Source organism: Ovis canadensis, chromosome 6 (assembly GCF_042477335.2).
Source record: "Ovis canadensis isolate MfBH-ARS-UI-01 breed Bighorn chromosome 6, ARS-UI_OviCan_v2, whole genome shotgun sequence".
NCBI classification, from domain to species: domain Eukaryota; kingdom Metazoa; phylum Chordata; class Mammalia; order Artiodactyla; family Bovidae; genus Ovis; species Ovis canadensis.
In genome coordinates, this window is record NC_091250.1 from 107378279 (window position 1) to 107404195 (window position 25917).

Consider the following 25917-nt stretch of genomic DNA (forward strand, 5'->3'; position numbering starts at 1 on the left):
TTATTTTGTCAGCAAGAGCACGTTTATTTGGGAATAGCCACAGGAGTACAATTTGGGATGTGCAAATTATGGCAGACCACAGGCAAATCCAGAGAACAAGAAAGAGGAGTTTGTTTTTTATAGGGAAAAGAAGGGGTTTGGGAGGCAGTGTAATCATGAAAGAGTTCACTGGAGGAAGCTAGCAGTCCAAAGTATGGAGACTTCTCATTGGTTGGGCAGCTACAGTCTGATTGGCTGGGCTGTCACCAGAGTTTTCTTCTTCCTCTTAGATAGTAGAGTAGGCAACACCTTCCTGTCTGAGATGTAGACATATATCTCTTCCTGTGTGGAGTACAGTCCGCACATACAAACGAGTTCCATTCCAAGAGTGTATTTGTAAGTCCAATTTGTTCATATGCCCAACACAGTTAGCCTAGGTACCCAACTAACACAATCAGCTATATAGTACTGTACTGTGATAGGTTTATAATTCTTTACACACAAATAATACATAAAAACAAACACACAAAAGAAATAAAACATTTTAAATCTTACAGCACCTTGAAAAGTACAGTAGTACAACAGCTGGCATATAGGGGCTGGCACCAAGTGAACAGGCAAGGAAAGTTATTGACTGGAGGACGGAGAGGAGTTGGGAGATGTTAGGGATGAAGGATGGTCCGCAATAGGAGATGGAGGGCAAGCTGCAATTTCACTAACATCTGACACTGATGGCACAGGCTCGGTTCCTTGCTGGAACGAGATGCATGTTTGCTTCTTTGAGAATTGAAGGTTCGTATACAGGGGACTTACTGTGATCAATGATGCATTGGTTGGGAGTGGTTCCCCTACAGGTCTGTCTCTGCTCCAGTTTTAGCTGAGGTGTCCTTAATTCTGCAATTCCTTAGCTAAGGTGGTGTTAGGAAACCAAACTTCCCTTGGCTACCTCCTAGCACAACAAGTACTGCTTGTTGCTCATGGGTACATTTCTCTGGGGAAGTAGAAACTCAATTACATAAAATCAGGGAACAAGAACACTGGTTACAACAAGTTTCACCTGATTCCCCATGGTCCTTCAATCTTTAGGACAATTATACAAACTGGATTTGTCATTCTACTTTTAATTTTGACTTGCATAACCATTTTAAGGCTTTGTACCTGTTGCCTGGCAAATAACTGCAGGAATGATGCACCAAACAGTATGATGTCAGCTCAACACTTCGCTTTCAGATTCCAAGGCTTACAACCTTGACAAGATGTAACTTAAGAACGGGAGATGCCTGAGAGCTCCTCTTTACCTTCCTTGTTGCTCAAATGTGGCAAATAGCAAATGCTATTTGCTCTTTCCACCCAACACAACTCTTAGGAAAGGTCCTTCCTGGCACTGAGGGATGCAGACAAAAATATTTCAGCCAAAACAAACAACCCGATGCTGCATCAGTGATGCTTTCAGAGAAAGGTCTTGATCAAAAGGGAGAAATGTGAAAACAGATAAAGCATGCGAGCATGCTAAGGTTGCTTTAGTCATGTCTGACTCTTCGCAACCCCATGGACTGTAGCCCGCAAGGCTCCTCTGTCCTTAGGATTCTCCAGGCAAAGATCCTGGAGTGGGTTGCCACTTCCTCCTCCATGGGATCTTCCCAACCCAGGATCAAACCCGCATCTCTTAAGTCTCTTGCATTGGCAGGCAGGTTCTTTACTACCTGTGTCACCTGGGAAGCCCAGATAAAGCATACTTGATTTTAAATGGAGTGGGGAAGCCATGAAAAGATAGTTGTTGTCTATGGTTATACAGCCAGGAAGAAGAAAGATTTTTTGCATTTCTCAGCAACAGCAAACTGACCATTGCTTGCAACCAATGTGAAACTGCAACAACCTTGAACTCTTGTTCTTTTCTAATGAACTTTTGTTCAAAACAGTGCTCCCCATTTTCCTCCCACATTCCAATAAAAGCTAACTTCCCCTTTGTTTTGTAGACTTGCCTATGGTTTGCCATTGTTTGCTTGTCTTGAATTGTTAACTCCTCTGCTATTCCCTAATAAACTTCTCTTTGCTTAAAAATAATTGCTGTTAATTTTATTTAAGGCTGGCAGATACTTCCAGAAGTACTTCCTAATGAATAAGGAGGTTTTACCTGCTCATTTCTTTATAAGCTGAGATATGACCACATAGGTATAAATAATGGTGAGAAGCTGGGAATAAACCCTGAGGATATGGCTTGCCCTCTGAGATAAAAAAAATTATCTTTGAGTTGTTCAAGCTAGCAAAGAAGAAGCTCGGAGAAGGTCAAGGCAAACCTTGAAGAAAGGACACCCATTACCCACTTTACCATGACAAGCTCCAGATGGATCCTCCTGCTCCCATTGCACAAGGTTGAAAAGTTTAATGAGGAAGAAGCCTGTATTGGTCATAAAATATAATCTTTTCACTTTATTTTTTTAAGTGCAGTTCTTCAAAAATTTCATTTAAAAAAATCATCTGTAAGGAAAAAAAACAGGCTTAATTTAAACTGATTTTAATATCCTCATAAGCGAATGACCAAACATCAGGCTAGGTTTATAAATTTCAGAAGACTCTTGCAATCAGAAAAGGTGTCCTGTCCATCAGTGGCTGCCAAGATTATTTGATTTTAGGGGCAGCAGAAAGGACTCCTGCTTCTTCCTCACATCTTTCCTCTCACCTATAGACTCACTGATGCCTACAACAAATTCTGAGTGTCCTTGGTCCTTCAGGGTCTGTCTGCAAAGGAACTGGGCTTGCCTCCCTGTTTCTTTGGACACACAGAAGTCTTACAGATATTTGCCCCTCTTTGTAAATGAAGAGGTAACACTTTGCCCTGAAAGCAGGTTTTAATAAAGGGCAAAGGTCACTGGGCATCAGATGATTAGCTTTCAATCAAACAATTAAAATTAAATACCAAATTGTGACAATGAGTACGTGCAGTCACCTCAGTCATATCTGACTCTTTGCAACCCCATGGACTGTAGCCCACCAGGCTCGTCTGTCCATTGGATTTTCCAGGCAAGAATACTGGAGTGGGTTGCCATTCCCTTCTCCAGGGGATCTTCCCAACCCAGTGATCGAACCCAGGTCTCCCGTATTGCAGGCATATTCTTTACCATCTGAGTCACCAGGAAAGCCCAATTGCAACAATAACCTGACGCAAATGACAACCATACACCAGACACCTGTCAGAAAATATTATGTATGTATCAATGGTGAGGATGCCACTGTCTTTCAGGAGAAATACCAACACACATCTACCTGCCCCTAGACCCACCCCTTGGGGAAAAAACACAAAACAACAACTTTAGCAAACCTTCATAGAATAGGTGAACTCTCTCTTCTGCTTTTAACTCAGATTCCTGATCCTAGTCATGTACTTGTCTGGGTTGGCAGCACTCATTACGGTAGTATAGATTGTATAGCTGAAAATAAAGAGAGGAATTTTAATATACACATCATTTTCTCTAATATCCAAAGAGGGAAAAAAAAAAATCCCAAGCCTTTCCCCTAACACTTGGGATCAGGGACAAGAATACGAATCGAGATGCACGTATGTCAGAATAATGAAAAGTTATAACTCAAGCAACTACCCAAAGTGTTCTTTCCTATTCTGACAACACTGTGGGAGGCTGAGTTTAAATTTAAAATCCTCAGATCCCTCTGAGTTCCTCCGTGGCAGGAGGGAGAGCTGGCTTTGGCCTTCAGCCTCGCTCTGCCTGGCCCACAAGTGGCACGTGTATGCACACTCCACTGTTCCATCCAGGCTTCAGCTGCGACACCCAGCCATCCCCCACCAGACACAACATCCACAATGGCTGCACACTGCCCTCAAGAGACCACCACCAGGAAGCAGACCGCACAGGCCCTAGAAATGGCTTTGGTGCTGTTCAGGCTAAGAAGTCCAGGGTCCTATGTACTTGGGTCAGACTCTGAGTGGATTCCTTATATCATGGGAGAGTCAGAGGAAGGCCAGAGTGGGGCCCGTAGAGCTCAAGAATCAAGACCGGGGCCCCACTTGCCTAATCTAAGGATGAAAAGTACAATGTCACTCATTCAACATTCCGTAGAGTAAGAGAGTCCCCAAACTTGCATGAGTGCACGCACACACACTCAGGTACTTCACTTCATTCCTCTCATCTACCTCTTGCCCCAGACACTAGCTGGGATTCATGCTCAAAGCATCTGGAGCCAGGCTATTTAGGGATAGGTGCTGGTACCCTGCAGCCGAATCGTACACCGGACTGAAGATAGCACTATGAGCACATGCAGAGCTCATCCAAGGGTAATGAAGGTTCCCAGAACAGGATCTCAGTTACTTCAGTTCAGTTCAGTCGCTCAGTCGTGTCCGACTCTGCAACCCCTCGAGTCACAGCACGCCAGGTCTCCCTGTCCATCACCAACTCCCGGAGTTCATCCAAACTCATGTCCATCGAGTCGGTGATGCCATCCAGCCATCTCATCCTCTGTCGTCCCCTTCTCCTCCTGCCCCCAATCCCTCGCAGCATCAGGGTCTTTTCCAATGAGTCAACTCTTCACATGAGGTGGCCAAAGTACTGGAGTTTCAGCTTCAGCATCAGTCCTTCCAAAGAACACCCAGGACTGGTCTCCTTTAGAATGGACTAGTTGGATCTCCTTGCAGTCCAAGGGACTCTCAAGAGTCTTCTCCAACACCACAGTTCAAAAGCATCAATTCTTTGGCACTCAGCTTTCTTTACAGTTCAACTCTCACATCCATACATGACCACTGGAAAAACCATAGCCTTGACTAGACGGACCTTTGTTGGCAAAGTAATGTCTCTGCTTTTCAATATGCTATCTAGGTTGGTCGTAACTTTCCTTCCAAGGAGTAAGCGTCTTTTAATTTCATGGGTGCAATCACCATCTGCAGTGATTTTGGAGCCCCCAAAAAGTAAAGTCTGACACTGTTTCCACTGTTTCCCCATCTATTTCCCATGAAGTGATGGGACCAGATGCCATGATCTTAGTTTTCTGAATGTTGAGCTTTAAAGCAACTTTTTCACTCTCTTCTTTCACTTTCATCAAGAGGCTTTTTAGTTCCTCTTCACTTTCTGCCATAAGGGTAGTGTCATATCTGAGGTTATTGATATTTCTCCTGCAATCTTGATTCCTTAGTTGATAGTAATCATTACATGTAAAGGGCCTGAGAGTCAGGGATCTGTGTTATTTCTGGTTCAGGGATCATTATCATTTAAACGTAGTTCCTTTTGGGTTTTCAATTACACAGTAGAGAAAAATGCTTATTAGTAAATTTTAGAATTTCTGACAAATCTCTTTTGCCAAAGCATTTCAGATGCCATTTAAACATTCCTAGTCTTTTAACTCAGTAATTCCCTACTTCTGGGAATTAGGCCAAGGAAAATAATAAAAAGCGGGGTGGGAGGGCAATAATGTACTAATAATATTTATTTCAGAGTTTTAATGAGAGAAAACAACTGAAGAATTTTTAACTCAATTATACTACATTTGATTGTCTATGATGAAATTATTTAAAGTTATATGGGCTGTTTACAGTATGGAAACTGCTTTATTAAAATAAATATTGATTATACTATTAATCTTTAAAAGAAACATCATTTATATAACTGTTAAAAAACTATAAGAACACAAAAATAGGTCTTCATATATTTTTTAAATGAATATTGAAAGGGCAATATTGTGCCCTAGTGGAAGTGAGCTGGAGCTGACTCCGGGAGGCTAGTGAGAATCAGTGGTTAAATATTCAGGAAGGTTATGAGCCAACTGTAATCCTGAAGTAGGTCAGGGTAGGTATTTACACCACAGAAGTTGATACATGCTACAAATCAGGAGAGTCTTTTGTTTTTGCTCTCCCTGCCCTCAACGAGCTAGTTCACTAGTGCAATACTGGGTCACTTTTGACCCAAATAACTCATTTGTTAGAGTGGGAAAATACTAATTTTTCTGGTTTTGGCTGTTAGAATATGTTTACAGGAATTTTTTAACAATTATCTTTTTATCTGGACATACTTAAAAACAATTCCAAAGAGATATATTCCTGTTGTGGTGCAAAGTGAAAGAGTAACCCCAGTTTTTAAAATGTCACTGTAAACATACAGCTGATTCACTTTGCTGTACAGTAGAGACTAACACAATGCTGTAAAGCATTTATACTCCAACAAATTTTTTTTTTTTTTTTAAAGAAAGTGTCATTGAAAAAAAAAAAAAAAGAAAGTGTCATTGTACCTAAGGAATCTTAGAACACCCAAGTACTACAAAAGTTCTTCTAGAGGCCATCAGGAAAACTGCTGTTTTACATTTGTGTAAAAGAGGATCCTTTCAAAGAAAAAAATCAATTGGGTATTTGAAACTAAAACTCACTTTACAAATTTTATCTGTACTAGACTATTTCTTGAAGAATACCATTTTAATATTCTTGCCTTGGAGAAAGAAGCAAGGATGATGAGAAAGTAAGAAATGCTGGGCTTGGGAATTTAGGGAAGTATAAGAAGGAGAGAGGACTCTGTATTGACTTGCTTCCTCTTTTATATTAGCAAGTTAAGCCCTGCCCCATGAGCTGGCCTCAGGTGTTGATAAGGCAATCAGGCATCACTGGGAGGGGGAGGGGGCCCTGAGGAGTGAGCTATCGGCCCATTTAGCCTTGCTAAGATGGTGACGGTGGACCTTGAGAGAGTCCTGTGCAAGTTTGGCGGGGGCTACACTTCAAGTTTAACTAAGAGCCTCCTATGGCAGCGGCAACACGGCCCAGCGATTCACCTCAGAAAAGGAGGTGGGTGAAATCCCAGCCTGTAGATCCGAGAAGCCACAGCTCACAGAATGCTACTGTCAAGGGCACAGGCTAAAAGAGAATCATTCACTTAGGCACTGAATCATCTGTGAAATGAGGACGAGGGTAGCAGAAACTCCCCAGGGAGATAAAGGAAAGCCAAAGGTGGCTATAGTTTAGTCCTCAGAGTGACATGAAGGAGCTCATAACCACGGAGGGCGGCCCCCAGCTAGCAGATGGATTTAGGATGAACATGTCATGCCCTCTTCTTCCAGATCACTGTATCTTCCTTACCTTTGGTTTTCTCCATGGACTTCCCACTTGACACGGTACATGAGTTTATCTTCCCCTCCCTGCCTCCTCCCTGCTCCTGCCAGTAGAATGCTGGTCCCAGGAGAACAGAGACTTTGTCACTGTGGTGTTGACAGCACCTAGACAACCTGCTCTGCGGGAGGCCCTCAGGTCCCTGCTGAGCCCGAAAGTGCATGGAGAGTCTACCGTGCTGGGGAGATGCACGATGCATGCTTAACATGGCACTTACTTGTTACACACTGGAAACACTGATAAGACCTGCAAGGGAAAAGTCATATGAAAAGACATTTACAAATACATAAACTGAATTTTTAAAAAGACTACTAAAAATTTAAAAAGTTACATGCATTCCAATGTTCATGGCAGCATTATTTACAATTACCAGGATACAGAAGCAACATAAGTGTCCATCAACAAACGAATAAAGAAGATGTGATAAATGGATATGTGCACTCAGTCGCGACCAATTCTTTGCAACCCCCTGGACCTCTCCTCTGTCCATGGGATTTTCCAGGCAAAAATACTGGAGTGGGTTGCCATGTGAATATATATACACACACACACTACACACACACACACACACACACACAGTGGAATACTAGTGGAATACTAGTTCACACACACACACTAGTTAACACACACACACACAGTGGAATACTAGTTAACTAGTTTATGAAATAAGGCAGAGAAAGAAAAATATAGTATGACATCACTAACATATTGAATCTAAAAATTAAAAATGAATGTATATAGCAAAACAGAAACAGACTTATAAACAAGAGAACAGACTAGTGGGGAGAAAGAAGGAGTGGGAGCAAATTAAGGGTATGGAATTAAGACATACACACTCCTATATAAAATAAGATTCAAGGATATATTATAAAGCACAGGAAATATAGCCAATATGTTATAATGACTAGAAATAGACTATAATCTTTAAAAACACTATGTTGTATGCTGTGCTGTGCTTAGTTGCTCAGCCGTGTCTGATTCTTTGCAACCCCACGGAGTGCAGTCCACCAGGCACCTCTCTCCATGGGGATTCTTCAGGCAAGAATACTATGTTGTATACCTGAAGCTTATACAGTATTTTATAGCAAGTATACTTCAATAAAATAATAAAAAGACCAATAAATAAAAGACTATTAAAAGGTAGAAGAAATACATGCAGAATATCTACAGGAAAGAAATAACTTTGGTTTATCTTGGGGTGAGAGTTTTGAAACCTTTCTCTTATTTTTTCTTTTAAACAAATGAATATATGTCACAACTATGCCTTTTTTTTTTTTTTTACATGCAGAAAGGTTAAGATGGACACGTTAATCTATATGGTTACAAGCTCAGAAAATGTCATCAGGCTTTTCTTTGACATGTTTTCAACCAGGTAAAACTTTAACAATGTTTGATTTCAGAGAATATTTTTTAATCACTATTGAGAAAGACATCAAACATCCTGGGTAAAAACTGGACACTGTGACACAAGTTACCTGGAAGAGCGTCTCCAGGCTGAGGTTTGCCTGGCCTGTGGCATTAAGGGCTTTGACGGCGGGTGTTCTGTAAGGACAATGATCAAAGGTCACCTGGCACTTCAGGAAACACTGCTTCCCTCCAGCTCTCATCTGGGGAGGCTCAATACAAAGCCTAGCCTCAGTATCTCCCTTTCCTCTGAACAGACGCTGGCCCCCACACTTACGTGCTGCCTTGGCTCAGAGCACCATGGTAAAGGCACTCAACAGCCTGGCCCAGTGGCCCCGTCTGCTCAAGGAAGCAGGATGGGGGAAATGTTTGCTGTGACCTGACCAGCTGCCATCCAACATATGGGCCAGTAAAATCAAGGAAAAGTATACGACTACTTGCTCTCTGGGGACACACTGAATTATAATTAAAGAGTTTTTCAAAATTAGAAGGGAAATTAAAGCACCCAGTTTTATTTATTTATTGTTGTTGTTTGTATGTTTGTGTTTTTGGCCATGTGCAGAATCTTAAGTTTCCCAAACAGGGATCAAACCCAGGCTCCCACATAGGATTTCAGAATAGGCTTTCAGCGCCAAGTTCTAACCACTGGACCCCCAGGGAACTCCTCAGTTTATTTAAGTATAGGAAATATTTTCCTTCCCAAAATAGTCTTACATAGAAAACCATGAATCTTGTTCCATCATTTCCTTTTAAAGATGTGTCAACAACAGAAAGAGACTTGCAGACTTAGAGAACAAACTTATGGTTTCCAGGGAAGAAGGAATAGTTAGGGAGTTTGGGATGGACATGTACACACTGCTATATTTAAAATGGGGAGCCAGCATAGACCTACTGTATAGCATAAGGAACTCTGCTTAATGTTATGTGGCAGCCTGGATAGGAATGGGCTTAGGAGAGAATGGATACATGTATACATTCAGCTGAGGCCCTTTGCTGTTCACCTGAAGCTATCACAACATTGTTAATCAGCTATACCCCAATACAAAATAAAAAGTTTTAAAATAAAAAATAAAAAAGAGGTGGGGTGGGGAAGACAGGTCAACAGAGGCTCAAGAGGCCACCCAGTGAGTCATCAGCAGAGCTGGTGGTGAAGTCTAGGGTTCCTGCCCCCGAGGCCAGAATCAACCTCGTCCTCCCAACTCCCACCCAGCTTCCTGTCATGCTCTCTACCACATACTACACTCTCCTGGCTGAGGCACTGGCCAGGGGCCCAGGTATATCTTCTGGGAGGGGACAGCACCTGTAGTCCTTTCCACTCCCTGGAGCAGTAGGGGCACATTCTCCTGACCACAAGAAAACACTGCAAACCAGGCAGCGTGCACAGCCTACCTTCTGTCATCTCCTTTAGGCACTGGCCTCCAGTGGTCATAATTTGTCTCAACTCGGAACCACCTGCAACAAAGCACATCATCTTGTCTTCAGTTCAGTTCAGTCGCTCAGTCATGTCCGACTCTTTGCGACCCCATGAATCGCAGCACGCCAGGCCTCCCTGTCCATCACCAACTCCTGGAGTTCACTCAGACTCACGTCCACCGAGTCGGTGATGCCATCCAGCCATCTCATCCTCTGTCGTCCCCTTTTCCTCCTGCCCCCAATCCCTCCCATCATCTTGTCTTACCTGAGGTCAACTGGGACACAGCTAAAGAAAAAGCACATATAAAAATAAACAGTATCTCTAGGCTCATCAATTAAAAAAAAAAAGATTATTGATACAAAATGACCAGAGCCTTTAATTCTACTCACGCTCCATTTAAAGGATCTAGAGGCCATATGTCTGCGGGGCCACCTCTGTTCCTTGTGATGACCACTCCCTCCTTGGGGGATGTGCCTCCAACAATGTAATAAACATCAGCAATAAGCGGAGTCTTAGCCAGTTTGTAAATAGCTGCTTCAAAGTTTTCTGATTCACTCAGAGTCTGAACAGAAAGACAAACCTGCATTACCATCATCATAGTTGTCACTTACCCACACCAGGTGATGGACAATTGGTCCAAAACATATACTCCTGCTCTATGAACCCATGGCTATAATCTTGAACTGCTCTGACCTCATTCCCTTGTCACTGGGGCTCCTGAGATGGAGGAAGCTCCAGTGGAAAGGCAACAGCAGGAGGATTTTTCTCACAAAAGAAGAGAACTTTGACATGTTATTTTGGGTAAGAGGGCTTCCTTTGTGGCTCAGCTGGTAAAGAATCCCCCCGCAATGCAGGAGACCCGGGTTTGATCCCTGGGTTGGGAATATCCCCTGGAGAAGGGAAAGGCTACCCACACCAGTATTCTGGCCTGGAGAATTCCATCAACTGTACAGTCCATGGGGTTGCAAAGAGTCGGACACAACTGAGCGACTTTCACTTCACTTCACTTGGGTGAGAGACCCTGCTCACCAAAACAAAGGCTGTATGATTTCAAGGCAGATCACCCTTGCAAAGGTCTCCCCGTGTTCTTCACTGATTTGTTCTCTCAGCCGGCATTTCCTGAATACCTATTCTATGTGCCAGGCACTGCGCTGCTGTGGCAACAGAGCTGTCAATATGATGGACCCAGTCCTTATTCTCCCCAAACTTCCATAGATGAAAGTAAAGTCAACTGGCAATAGCGATACAAGGTAATGAGTGTCACTACCAGAGAAGGAGATGCTGCGGAAGTCACAGCAGGGGACTGGTCCTTACCCAGGCCACTGAGTAGACCTCCAAGGGAGGTGTCATATGAGCTGAGGTCAGAGAGACAAACAAAAGTCAGACCAGAGAAAGCAGTGATTGTGTGGGGTTGGGAGTGGGGGTGGGGAAGAGCTTCAGCTCAGTGGAACAGATTGGCAAAGGGCTGGAGAGGAAAGAGTGTGCTGGGTTAGAGTGGCAAGCTGAACTGGACTTCCTGAACACTTCCGCAGGCCCCCAACACGGATGGTTAAGGGGATCACTTTCCAAATCTTCTTTGTGTACTTCCCACGCTGATCTTGCTGGACAATGTCCTGGCTAGAGGGCCAGTCCCTCCCACCTGCACCTTTACCAACACTATTTCATCACTTTTAGAGGGTACAGCCATCTCACCCTCCTGAATAGTGCCAAAGCCCAGTGTCAAGGGTAGGGAGAGGGCAAACAAAAGAACAATTCAAAACGCTGGTGTCTGCAAAGGTGCCATCATTCAGCACCATAAACCATTAACCACGGCAAGATTTGTGGACTTCTCCCAGCCTTATGCATATCGCTTGCTGTCAGGGTGGGGTAGTGGGACTTGAGTTGGTTTGTTCTCAACTCAGCAAAATTTTATGTGAGGCAATAGGAGATGATATTGTGATGGAATATGTGATGGAATATTTTTTGGATTATGTTACCTATAGCATCCTCTAAGTGCTAGCAAAGAATTCATTGCCTCTAACAGAATTCTGTAAGAACAAAGCAAAAGAACATCAGTAAGAAATACTGAAAGTAGCCGGATTTTCCTGGTGGTCCAGTGGTTATGACTCCGTGCTTCCAATTCAGAGGCCATGGGTTCAATCCCTGGTTAGGGAACTAAGATCCCACGTGCCACATGGTGCAGTCAAAACAAAACAAAAAAAAAAAAAAAAGAAAGAAATACTGAAGGCAGTGGTGACTGCTATTATTCACCCTAGTGGCACACTGAGGGGGAGATAGGAACCTCATCTATCTCAGGGAACAGAGGAAATGGAGTGACTGCTAATGGGTGCAGGTCTCTCTCCAGGGGAATGAAGATGTTCTAAAACTGACTGTAGTGATGGTTGCATAATTGTGACTTACACTAGAAACTAGTGAGCTGTATACTTTAAAATGGGTGAATAGTATGGCATATGAATTGCATGGCATTACTTCAATTAAATACACATCTACCTTATGATCCAACAATTCCACTCTTAAGTACTTCTGTAACTTACTGAACTGGACTTAAGTTTACAAAAAGACTGGTACAAGAATTCATACAGCAGCCTTATTCATAGGCACTGGACCACCAGGAAAGTCCAGCTACTTTCAGTATTTCTTACTGATGTTCTTTTGCTTTCTTCTTACAGAATTTCTGTTAGAGGCAATGAATTCTTCGCTAGCACTTTGGGGATGCTATAGGTAACATAATCCAAAACATATTCCATCACATATTCCATCGCAATATCACCTCCTATTGCCTCACATGTAATTTTGCTGAGTTTAGAACAAACCAACTCAACAGCCCCAAACTGGAAATGACCCAATGTCCATTTATTAACAATAAAATGGATAAATTGTGGCATACTCATACAACTGAATCTTCAATAATAAAAAGGAATGAACTAGTGATGCCAATAAGGATGAGTCTGAAAAACATGCTGAGTGAAAGAAAAAGAGTCTATATAGTATGATTTGGGGTATATGAATTCTAGAACGGGCAAAACTTTTTATACTGATAGAAATCAGAGTGATGCCTGGCAAGGAGGTGGGGAGTCAAAGAAGGTTGGAAGTTGACTAGAAAGGAGCACTAGGGAAAATTACCAGGGACATTTGGAAACATCTGCCAACTAAAAACTGTTACCCACTGTGTGCCTCTACAAAAATCAGGTCACTAGCCACTGCAGTCGCTGACCTTCAACACACCCTGAAAGGAGTTCAAGGTGGAGAGATGAGGAATGAGGCGTTTTGTGCTCCGGAAAAAACCAGCAGAACAGGGCCTTCAAATAGTTACTTTCAGGAGAAGATTTTATGAGCCCAATTCTTTCATTTCCTCATATCTAGAAAAGCATTAAAATCATCAATGATGACATCTGCTCCTTCTGACTAGCGGCAAGCCTCTGCCAAAAGAAGTGCTTGACAGCCCGTTCCCCCTTCACTGAAATCATATATTATACTGACCTTCCCCCCATCTCTTGGAGCAGTTTCTCAGAGATATCTGAGATGATGACTCCCTGGCTATATTCCTCATTTTGCTGCAAATGAAACTTAACTCACAACTCTTACACTGTACATTTTATTTTAGTTGTTAGGGTCTATATTTTGTGTCTGTTTGGTGGTTACATGGATGGATAAATGAGTGTGTAAAATTCCCAAAACACACTGAACAAAACCCTTAATATTTCTGCATTTCATTGTATGTAAATTATAAAATGAAAAAAAACCACTCTTGGTATTTAGATTCCCTTGGAAAGATTTACATTTTAGTTTTATTTTTAAATGTCAACATGTCCAATACACTAGATTTTTGCAGCTTTTTAATCTTAAGATGAAATACTTTAGAAATCATCTTAAAAATATGTGAAGGGTGCAGTGTTTATTAACATATTTAGGGAATATTCAAGTAAAAAGTTTAGAAAAATTTCAAGCCTAGAGTCTTGATTATTTACAGCAGGACAAGGAAAGGCCCGAAAGGCTAAAAGGGAGGCAGGGCCAGCTCCTTTCACCAGAGGTATGCTCCAGAAAAATGTGCTTCCTGTGGTCAGAACACAATTTACACGTGGCTTGGAACTCTGCTGACTAATAGGTAATGTAAAGCCAGATGTTCCTTTTGTTGTGCGTCGAGTTATCTTCTAACACATTTGTTTTGCTCATTAAGATACTTGCCAATGGAGATGAATGCATTTGCAGTTGGAGATTCTAAAAGAAGGGTACATCTACATCCTTAGAAAAGCTTTGATCTCTTACCGCAATCAGCTCTTGTGGAAAACGAGCCTATGACAAAGATTCTCCTTCTTGACCAAACTCTTGCCGGGCACCTGGGAGTGCCCCCTCCTCTCGCTCTGTGTGTGCTATGCGCTCAATTGCTCAGGCGTGTCCAACTCTTGCAACCCCATGGACTGTAGCCCTCCAGGCTCCTCTGTCCATGGGATTCTCCAGGCAAGAATACTGGAGTGGGTTGCCATTCCCTTCTCCAGGGGATCTTCCCAACCCAGGAATGGAACTCGCATATTCTGCATTGGGAGGCGGGATTCTTTACCACTGGACACCAGGGAAGCCCTTAGGATGAGGTGAGCTCGACAGTAAAAATACTCACAGTTCGGATAAGCCAGCTGACTGGTGAGTGTCTCTGAAAAAGGGCTGCGATCATGTTCTCCCACCACCAGCCTTTATCTGCCAAGGAAGGAATCATAATGTTGATACACACTAGAATTGCTGCCCCAGAGGCACATTTTATTGTTCAGGCATTTTAACTCAATCTTAGCAGGCTAACAATAGAACTAGTTTTCATCCGGTTAAGGTTTAAAAGCGGTTTGTTTTTTACTTTTTTAACCTGATCATACCATAACTATCAGTTAAACAATCTGAGCCACAAAATGATGGAAGCAAAGCCCCTTTTGTTCATTCTCTGTAAAACTTCAGTAACTGTCATGCTGTGCTTTGGGTACTACTGGTTGAGAATTAGTCTCATTCTCAGGAGACACTTAAGGAAATGAAGAAATATAAGAGGATAAAGAACTATTATGGACACAGATACATCCTCAACCAGCATCTTCCTGGTCAGGCTTATATAAAAAGGTAAGAATACATCAATGGAAATAAAGAGACTCCTGATATATGTCTTTCTCCTTTATTCAGCTGCAAATTCCTGAGGACAGACACCAAGGACAGAGCCTAGTTTTCTCAGGGTTTCCCACATGTTGGGTAACTGAGTGGTGTCCCCTGAGCTTTGGGGCATGGCAGTGGGCTGTATAATAGAGCAACGAGGCAAGGACCCAGGAGATCAATTTGAGAACCATCTCTCCCATCTACTAGCTGTCTTTTCACCTTGTCGCTTCAGTTTCCTCTTTTGCATAATAGATCCAGTTAATAAAATCAGCCCGGCCTAACTAACAGGACTGCTGGGAGGGTCTAATGAGAGAATTTAGAGAAAATGCACAGAAAATGGTAAAGCGCTTTACAGATGTTGCTTGTATAATGCCATCACTATATCCTCTGACGACTGCAATCGTTTCCAGACAGTCTTCTGTTTCCATCTTAACCCAACACGATCTAGCCTCTATAAAGCAACCAAATGAAAGTTGAGAATGTAAAAGCAAAACAGATCTGTTCACCCTGGCCTAAAATCTTCCTGTGAAAGTCACTCAGTCGTGTCTGACTCTTTGCGACCCCATGGACTACTGGAGTGGGTAGCCGTTCCCTTCTCCAGGAGATCTTCCCGTCCCAGGGATCGAACCAGGGTCTCCTGCATTGCAGGTGGATTCTTTACCAACTGAGCTACCAGGAAAGCCCCAGAATCTTCCTAGGGCTTCCATTTTGCTTAAAACCCAAACTCCTCCTCACAACCCTGCACCTGGCCTCAGCCTCCTTCTCCATCTCTCATATACTCCCCCTTACTCCATCCTGTAGCCACATTACAGTCTTGTTTCTGGAATTCCTCGCCCAGCTTCTGTAGACCTGGGTCATGTAAGTCAAGCTTCCCTGACTCTATCCCTGTAGTAATTGCTCCATGCCCAACTTCATTCTCTACCACATCTTCCTGTTTTACTTTCTTGGGAGCACTTATCAGTAGCTGAAATCACGTTCATTGCTCACATGCACACTGCCCACCATCCCCCACTGAAACGGAAGCATGGAACATGGAAGGTATTCCGTGTGCTTTGTTGGCTGACTGAATGACGTGCTTGGATAAAACTGAACAGGGATAGGGTTCAAAATGTTTGGGAATTTGAGTACCTCGTTCATCACCAGAAACTGTAAACCTGTGTGGACTCTGACCCGTCCATAATCCTACATAGCCAACAAAGGTGGTTCCTGTGTAGGCAATCTGAAATCAAGAGACAAGATATCATCTCATTACTCAAACCAAAAGTACTTTGAAATACCTGTTTTGCCCCCCAATTTCATGGATTTCTTTTTTTCTTTTAAGTTCCATCCTAATACTCTGAAATAGCCTTCTAGATTTAACTTTGAGGGCCCAGGGACAGAAGTCAGTGGATATGTGACCTTGGATGAGGAAAAAAAAGATACATCTTTATTTTCATTAACTTCTAACTGAAATTTTACTCCCTCTGTAACGAATAAATGCAAGAACTCATGTAGTTATAGAGTGCCTGTGGTTTCATCACCAGGAGAAATTGCAGGTATTTTCACATACATAATGGCATCATACATACATATCTTGAAATATCATTCATACTTATCACCATTCTGCATTTATGGTGGAGTTATTAGACCCACTGTTAAATTTTACTAGCTAATGTGTTAAGAAAAGTATAATATAGAAATAGCTGTATTTCAACATAACTGGTTTTCTTCACAATGTTATACATTTCACTTTATATATTTATAAAACATCATCTTAAGAAGGGATCAATAAGCTTCATCAAACCGCGCCATACAGAAAAAAAGCTCATCCTAGAAGTAGCAAATGGGCTTCCATTTAAAAACTTGTCTTGACTCAATTATAAGAAATTAATACCATGTTCTTATAAACTCTACAAAGTAAAGGGAAACAAGTGAAACTGTTTAGTAATAATCAAATTTAAAATTTAATTATGAAAAAAATTTTTACATACATCTTTCACTTAATCCCCTGATTATTCCATGAGTTCTAGGGATTACTCCCACTTTATTTATTTATTTTTTTGCTTTGCTCCCACTTTCAATTAAAGAAATGAACTCCAATGACTGCAAGACATTACTATATCCCTGAGGGAAAAAAAGACACTCTACTAGCTATTTCAGACACCAGATTTAATTTTTCTTTTTTGGGGGGCCACATCACGCAGCATATGGGATCTTAGTTCCCAGACCAGGGACTGAACTCACACTCCTTGCACTGAAAGCACAGAGTCTTAACCACTAGAACCACTAGGGAAGTCCCCAGATTTCAATTTTCAAAGAGGTACTTAGAAGAGTGCCCAGCTCATATGGTGCAATAAAAGTGAACTAATATTTTTGTATTTTGAGAAATGAATGGACATAGCTTCATTTTTCCCTAAAAAGCTGAATTTTATGCCAGTAACTTTTCATTTAGCTGTATATTTCCACCTTGTCTGATTATAAAATAATTTAAAGTGGCTAAATTACAAGAGAAAATGCAGTGGCCTCAATTTTCTAAATGACTTCTTACCCAAGACACACTGAGGGCCTTTCATGAATTCTCCCCATTTCCATTCATGGAGGTAAAATGGTAACAAATCTACTCATTATTAAAGCCCTTGCAAACTGTAACTATAGGAAGAAAAAAGTAATCTTATGGTCACTTCATTCTCATGATACACTGACACTCACATTCGTGTCACTTTTGAAGAGTTCAGAAAATTAAAGTTATAAAAATCAAAATCACTGGCAGTTTCCCAGATATTTTAGAATATGTAATTATAACTATAAGATAGAATTTGTAAGATATTGTATCTTGTGCCCAGCTCATATGGTTCAATAAAAATTGCTTTTATTTCTAAATTTCAACGATTTCAATTGGGCTTCCCAGGTGGCTCAGTGGTAAAGAATCCACCTGCCAATGTAGGAGATGCAGGTTCAATCCCTGGGTTGGGAAGATACCTTGGAGGAAGAAACAGCAACTCACTCCAATATTCTTGCCTGGGAAATCCCACAGACAGGGCAGCCTGGCAGGTTGCAGTCCATGGGGTTGCAGAGTCAGAGATGACTTAGAGACTGAGTGTTCATGAATGCTTTCAATTGTCTGTGACAGGTCATTTTGCATAAACTCTTAGCTGGGGCAGGAGACTAATTTACAGTCTGAGTTTTGTGGAGAAAACTGCTTGAAGGCCTGGGTTTGGTCCCACCTCTGCCTCATCTCCTCCTGTTGTTTGGAGCAAATCACTGTCTAAGGCCCGGCCCTTTCATCTAGCAGATAAGAATGGAAGTATTGATTTGAGTCTGCTTCACAGGGCTGTTATGCAGATCATAGGAAGTCCTGTATCTGAAAATACTTTAAAAATTATGACTACTAGATAAGAATAAGAGCTTAATCCAGTTCTGTTCAGTTCAGTCGCTCAGTTGTATCTGACTCTTTGCGACCCCATGAACTGCAGCATGTCAGGCCTCCTTGTCCATCACCAACTCCCGGAGTCCACCCAAACCCATGTCCATTGAGTCGATGCTGCCATCCAACCTTCTCATCCTCTGTCGTCCCCTTCTCCTCCTGCCCCCAATCCCTTCCAGCATCAGAGTCTTTTCCAATGGATCAGCTCTTCACATGAGGTGGCCAAAGTGTTGGAGTTTCAGCTTCAGCATCATTCCTTCCAATGAACACCTAGGGCTGATCTCTTTTAGGATGGGCTGGTTGATCTCCTTGCAGTCCAAGGGACTCTCAAGAGGCTTCTCCAACACCACAGTTCAAAAGCATCAAGTCTTCGGCACTCAGCTTTCATCATCCAACTCTCACATCCATACATGACTACTGCAAAAACCATAGCCTTAACTAGACGGACCTTTGTTGGCAAAGTAATGTCTCTGCTTTTAAATATGCTATCTAGGTTGGTCATAATTTTCCTTCCAAAGAGTAAGCATCATTTAATTTCATGGCTGCAATCACCATCTGCAGTGATTTTGGAGCACCCAAAAATAAAGTCAGCCACTGTTTCCCCATCTATTTCCCATGAAGTGATGGGACCGGATGTCATGATCTTAGTTTTCTGAATGTTGAGCTCTAAGCCAACTTTTTCACTCTCCTCTTTCACTTTCAGCAAGAGGCTTTTTAGTTCCTCTTCACTTTCTGCCACAAGGGTGGTGTCATCTGCATATGAGGTTATTGATATTTCTCCTGGCAATCTTGATTCCAGCTTGTGTTTCTTCCAGTCCAGTGTTTCTTATGATGTAATCTGCATATAAGTTAAATAAGCAGGGTGACAATTTATAGCCTTGACATACTCCTTTCCCGATTTGGAACCAGTCTGTTGGTCCATGCCCAGTTCTAACTCTTGCTTTCTGACTTGCATATAGGTTTCTCAAGAGGCAGGTCAGGTGGTCTGGTATTTCCATCTCTTTCAGAATTTTCCACAGTTTATTGTGATCCACACAGTCAAAGGCTTTGGTATAGTCAATAAAGCAGAAATAGATGTTTTTCTGGAACTCTCTTTTTTGATGATCCAGCGGATGTTGGCAATTTGATCTCTGGTTCCTCTGCCTTTTCTAAAACCAGCTTGAACATCTGGAAGTTCACGTATTGCTGAAGCCTGGCTTGAAGAATTTTGAGCATTACTTTACTAGCATGTGAGATGAGTGCAATTGCGCAGTAGTTTGAGCATTCTTTGGCATTGCCTTTCTTTGGAATTGGAATGAAAACGGACCTTTTCCAGTCCTGTGGCCACTGCTGAGTTTTCCAAATTTGCTGGCATATTGAGTGCAACACTTTCACAGCATCATCTTTCAGGATTTGAAATAGTTCAACTGGAATTCCATCACCTGCACTAGCTTTGTTTGTAGTGATGCTGTCTAAGGTCCACTTGACTTCACATTCCAGGATGTCTGGCTCTAGGTGAGTGTGAGTGATCACACCATTGTGATTATCTGGGTCATGAAGATCTTTTTGTACAGTTCTTGTGTATTCTTGCCACCTCTTCTTAATATCTTCTGCTTCTGTTAGGTCCATTTCATTTCTGTCCTTTATTGAGCCTATCTTTGCATGAAATGTTCCCTTGGTATCTTTAACTTTCTTGAAGAGATCTCTAGTCTTTTCCATTCTATTGTTTTCCTGTATTTCTTTGCATTGATCACTGAGGAAGGCTTTCTTATCTCTCCTTGCTATGGGAACTCTGCATTCAGATGCTTGTATCTTTCCTTTCCTCCTTTGCTTTTCACTTCTGTTCTTTTCACAGCTATCTGTAAGGCCTCCTCAGGCAGCCATTTTGCTTTTTTGCATTCTTTTTCTTGGGGATGATTTCTTGACTCCTGCCTCCTGTACAATGTCACAAACCTCCGTCCATAGTTCATCGGGCACTCTGTCTATCAGATCTAGTCCCTTAAATCTATTTCTTACTTCCACTGTATAGTCATAAGGAATTTAAGAGCTTATTCAGTGGATAACTTGTTATTGGGCAGATAACCTGTTCTTTTATTTTTTAATATTTATTTATTTGGCTGTGCCAGGTCTTTGTTGCAGCATGCAGGATCTTTCGTTGTGTCTTTTTTTTTTTTTTTTTTTCAGTTGCAGCATACAGGATATAGTTTCCTGACCAGAGATGGAACCTGGCCCCCTGCATTGGGAGCATGGAGTCTTAGCCACTCGACTCCCAGGGAAGTCCCAGGATAACCAGATAACCTGTTCTTAATTTAGCAAAACAATTTATTGGTCATGAGCCCTCATCAGAAAGACAATACCCAAGTGTAAACAGTTAAATTTGATAATAATAGCCTGAGCACTGAGAAAAGCCAAACCAAAAGACTGTTTCCCATAGGAGCTCTAGGAGTTACAGAAACAAATGGAACAACTGTTGGTTAGGGTGAGTCTAGAGGGAGCAGTTGAAATTATTTTTATTGCACTTATGTCAATTTTTAAGAATATTTTCTCACTGTAGAATAATGGAGAAAAGCATAAAATAGTAAACAAAAATAATTAGTGTCCCCTCATTCAGTAATAATTACTAACATTTTGTCAGGTGTCCTTTCAGAATTTATTTTCATGGATATTGCTACCACTTAAAACCATTTTTGAAGTAAATCTTCAGCTACAAATCAAATTGGTAATAGTGCTGAAGTGAAGGAATGAAATTGGGAAAAAGGAGAAACTTTCACCTTAAATTTCTGTACTGTTTGAATGTTTATGACAAACAATTATTGTTTGTAAAAGCAAACGAGTTTTCAGTAAATGAGTTTCTAGTATTTGTGACTCAAACTCTAAATGCAAAGAACAAATGAAATAAAACCCTTAAACAACGTTCTCCCCCCAAAGCCAAGATCTGACTTTTGGATGCTCTGCTCTGTTTCATGGCAATGATATGCTTTAGGTATTCAGCAAACACTGATTACTACTATATCCCTAGATATTTATACAGAGATGTGACAATAGTACACATTTGGTTGTACTTTTAAAGAAACTTGGAGAAGGCAATGGCACCCCACTCCAGTACTCTTGCCTGGAAAATCCCATGGACGGAGGAGCCTGGAAGGCTGCAGTCCATGGGGTCGCTGAGGGTCGGACACGACTGAGCGACTTCACTTTCACTTTTCACTTTCATCCATTGGAGAAGGACATGGCAACCTACTCCAGTGTTCTTGCCTGGAGAATCCCAGGGACGGGGGAGCCTGGTGGGCTGCCGTCTCTGGGGTTGCACAGAGTCGGACACGACTGAAGCAACTTAGCAGCAGCAGGATGAAAATAAAAAGATTTAATTTCTTAAATATTAAAGAGAGTAGTTTAGGTCAATTATAGTTGTAAAGAACTATTTATTATTTGGCCACTATTTATCAAGCATCTACCTTATGCTTTGCATAGATCACTTCATTTAACCTTTATAACTATCTCCATAAAGTAGTTATTAACCTCTCTGAGCTGTAATCTGCAAAATGGGTATAAGTAATTTCTCAAGTTCACAAAGGAAGTGACAGAAGTAAGATTTAAACCCAGCCCTGTTAGATCCCCAAAGTAGGTGTTCCTAGCCATTGTGCTACCCAGCCCCTCCCTATTCTAGCAGCAGCCTGAACATGGAAAAGCAAAGAGCTGACTTAGTATCATAAGTAGACGATTGGGACTTCCCTGGCTGTCCAGTGGTTAAAATTCTCCCTTTCAGTGCTGGGGGTGGGGGTTCCATCTCTGTTAGGGAACTAAGATTCTGCATGCTGAATGGTTCAGCAAAAAAAAAAAGAAAGAAACCAAGTAGATGATTGATCATAGCTCCATAGAGATTTCCCTAGGGAAAAATGCTTGAGCTCTGTAAGTAGGTACTCAATAATAATAAATGACTCTCATTTCTACAGGCATACTTGATGTAAATCTCTCCATAGTTTTGTTTTTCCAGGAGGCTGATGTTTTTGGTATCTTAAATTGGTAACACACTTAAGCTGCAGACCATCTAAGTCACGGCCAACCGGTTAGCAAGTCTCTGATTTCTGAATCTTACACTATACGGACTATACCTGCCCATTCTTTATGAACTGTACATCCAAAGTCAAGTTGCGTAAGAAACTTCCAAAAGGATAATCCAGATTCCGGCCATGGTAAATGTGGCCTTTGGAGTCCTGAGCCACAATACTGGTGCAGAATCTGGGAAAAGGGAAAAGTTCAACATGAGTGAACAACAAAAACAAGAAAAAGGAAATGAGCTTTTTATTTAAAAAGTAAGTCCTCAAAGTGTTTTTTTCCCCCGTTTATAAAGAACACATACGCTATGTAATCCTATGGATTCATAATTCAAGATGAAAAAGACAACTGGACACAGCTCTAGTGCTTCTTCAGTGTTACTAGACCTTTGCTCTCAGCACACATGTCATTGAAAACATACTGAATGAGAATTTCATCCTAAATCTAAATCTGAAATGGACCTATTCTGGGCTCAGTGAGATCACTTAAATTTGCCTGCTCCTCTGCTTGGAAGTATATATCTATTTAACATGATATTCAAAGCTGGTTGAAGCTCATCTCTCTTCCGAATTTCTCAGAACAAGTACAATGACACCAAACTATTCTGCCTCACAGTTTCACTTTCTCTTCTTGAGAAAGGGGTGAACAATTTAGGGGTTTTACACTTTTCCAGTCCTCCTTAGGGCTCCCTGCACAGAGCTAACAAGAGAAAAGAATCTTTTAAGAACTACCAGCTGGAGAGATGTATTTTGAGGAAAAGAGGAAGAGGTTTGTTAAGATGTCTAAATGTCCATATTCCCTGAGAATATGTAATATTACATAAAAATATTTAAATATATCATGTTCAATTCTAGGGCAGGGGAAAGATACACACACACACACACACACACACAAACTGAGAGGAAATATCCTGAAGGATGGATGGTCATTTCTAAGTAACAGGACTGTGGTTAACTTTCTTTATCCTTTTCTTTATTAATTTTCCATAATGATTACATAGTACTTTTAAGAGTATTATTATTACATAGTACTAATTAAGAGAAAACAAATTTTACTTTTTTATTATTTAAAAAAGGAAGCTTGGTCGGGTTTTCATTTTTTCCAAGGTTTCTGGTGGCACCTTCTTGGCAGTGGTGCCAAGAAGGAGATAAAAGAGATGGAGGTTTGATCCCTGGGTTGGGAAGATCCCCTGGAGACAGGGATGGCTACTCACTCCAGTATTCTTGCCAAGAGAATCCCATGGACGGAGGAGCCTGGCAGGCTACAGTCCGTGGGGTCACAAAGAGTCAGACACGACTGAGCAACTAAACCACCACCACCACCATCAGTGTTTCTTATCTTCAAAGAGTTCATGTCAAGAAGGGAACTGACAGAACACCGGAAGTTGATAAAGTTTGTAGACTTTCTGTCAAAGGTGATTTTTCAAAACTGGGCAGGCAACAGTTCTTCTGTGTCATGCCAAATGTTTTTTTTCATGAGAGGCCCCCAAGCACAGGTGACAGCTAGGGAGCTGGGCTCTGCTCTGGGAGATGCGCCGCAGTGCACTGGGGACACGTGCTTTTAGCAGCAGCTCTGATGACTCAACATGCACCTGACTTTCAGCAAATTGTCCCCTTTGAGGCTTGGTTTCCACATTACAAAATGTAATACCATCTCCAGGGCCTCGTACCTAGTAGGCTCAATAAAGGGTAGCTAGTTTTACTTGAGTCTGAGCAAATTCCAGGAGATGGTGGAGGACAAAGGAGCCTGGCGTGCTACAGTCCATGGGGTCACAAAGAGTCAGACATGACTTAGCAACTGAACAACAACCACAGCCTTGCTTAATCTTATTCAAAAAGTCTTATACCGGAAATGAGGACAAAACATTTCCTTTGTTAATGCTAGTGGAATCTGATGGTGCTTTTCCTTGTCAGGCAATTCAGTATATATCTTAAAATCAAATCCAAAAGTTAGAATTTTTTTACTAGAACTTTTGCTTTAGTTGGTTTGAATACAGTAACTCCAACAAAAGAAGAGGAAAATGAAAATAGCTAATTTTTTCATTGAGAAAGTCACATGTCAGAATAGGAAAAAGATTGGGGTAGGAGACAAAAAATGACAAAATTAACTTAGGTCAATTGAAAAGCACTTTAACATATTTGTGTCTATCTGTGTCTTAAAACATTTCCCTGAAGAGGATGGCAGTCACAGTGATTCTTAACCTATACTGCCTAGGTATTCTAGGAGGTGCCAAGAAGCAGTAAAGTTTCATTATCCACAGGGAAAAAAAAAGGTTTTTAAATATTTTTGCAGGCAGAAGGTATAAGTATCTGAAAGATGTTACTAGATGAAGCTGGTCTGGTGGCAAAACAATAAGTCCTGAAGACAGAAATCAAGTCAAATCTCTCTTACTTCCAAGACCTGTTACTGAGCCCACAGACTTGAGGCTCCCCCCTGACTCTGCCTGGGATCAACCGCACACTCCGCATTGCTTTCCCCTGTGTGCACCACAGCCGATCATGCCCACTGCAGGTATCAAATACTGGCTAGCTCTGCAAGCCAGAACAGCGTAGCCTGTGCTCCCACCGCCGGAGGAAATGGGCTGAGAAAGAGGAGTCATGATCACTAGCCATGATGAACATGGAGGGATAAAGTCAGAGAAACAAATGAATGCTGGGACAACCCCCTGACTATAAGGTTGGACAGTCACTGGATTAACTTAAGTGGGGGATTATTTCAAAACTTTCCTGGAAGACTACGTGTTAGCAGAGTTTTGAAAGTGGGAGGCTACCCGGATTGGAGAAGGGAAAAAAGGGGGCTTCTCCAAGAACAGTTCAGTGTTGAGGTCAGAGAAGGTGCTTTTCTTCTTGAAGCTCATAATCTGCTGCTCAGACTCACCCAGAGAAGCAAAGAGGAAGCACTGCAGGTTCCTGGGGAACCCGGTCAGCACCCTCTTTTTATCACACTGAAAGCACGTCTCCTCCCACTCAAATGTCGCCGGAATCCCCGCTAAATCGCAAATTAATCCGCGCTAGAGCTGCGCACTCACGCGCTGAACTCGTAGGCCAGGTTGAGAAGAACGCAGTCGACCAGGTTGAAGTCCAGGGCGTCGCACATGCCGCGTATCTCGTCGGTGAAGGGCTGCGGCAGGAAGAGTTCCAGCTCCCGGACGACTTTTCTGATCAATGCAAGGACCCACGGCGGGACATAATCTCTAGAAAGGGAAAACCACGAGGGTGTCTGATCTGCTCGGAGGTCGGTACTATGCGTGTGTACTGGGGGTGCTGGGGGGTACCTAAAGCTTTCCTTCTTGGGGTGAGTTCTAGATGCCTCCCTTAACCAAAGAGCTGACAATCCACGTCCAGACAGCATCACCCGAACGCGGAGTCCAGGAGAGAAAAGAACATCCAAGAGCCGGAAAGAGGGTGACGGAGAGTGGTTCCCAAAGGGGTGAGCCTGGGGTCCCTCGAGGCCTGCTAGGAG

At 42.0% G+C, this 25917-nt stretch overlaps 1 protein-coding gene and 1 long non-coding RNA gene across 2 annotated transcripts in view; one reads left to right on the plus strand and one right to left on the minus strand.

Moving 5' to 3' along the window:
- Nucleotides 1-25917, minus strand: part of NAAA (N-acylethanolamine acid amidase) — a 26658-nt gene continuing 741 nt past the window's right edge. Inside the window, exons 2-11 of the mRNA XM_069594392.1 lie at nucleotides 25484-25648; nucleotides 22512-22638; nucleotides 16146-16236; nucleotides 14506-14582; nucleotides 10280-10452; nucleotides 9866-9928; nucleotides 8548-8614; nucleotides 7290-7318; nucleotides 3299-3407; nucleotides 1-2457 (exon numbers count right to left, since the gene is read on the minus strand). Of these exons, the coding sequence (XP_069450493.1) occupies nucleotides 3332-3407; nucleotides 7290-7318; nucleotides 8548-8614; nucleotides 9866-9928; nucleotides 10280-10452; nucleotides 14506-14582; nucleotides 16146-16236; nucleotides 22512-22638; nucleotides 25484-25648 (868 nt within the window). The 3' untranslated portion in view covers nucleotides 1-2457; nucleotides 3299-3331. The remainder of the gene's footprint in view (nucleotides 2458-3298; nucleotides 3408-7289; nucleotides 7319-8547; nucleotides 8615-9865; nucleotides 9929-10279; nucleotides 10453-14505; nucleotides 14583-16145; nucleotides 16237-22511; nucleotides 22639-25483; nucleotides 25649-25917) is intronic.
- LOC138442651 (uncharacterized) overlaps nucleotides 25420-25917 on the plus strand; it is a 10485-nt gene continuing 9987 nt past the window's right edge. Inside the window, exon 1 of the long non-coding RNA XR_011257804.1 lies at nucleotides 25420-25689. This is a non-coding gene — a long non-coding RNA (uncharacterized lncRNA). The remainder of the gene's footprint in view (nucleotides 25690-25917) is intronic.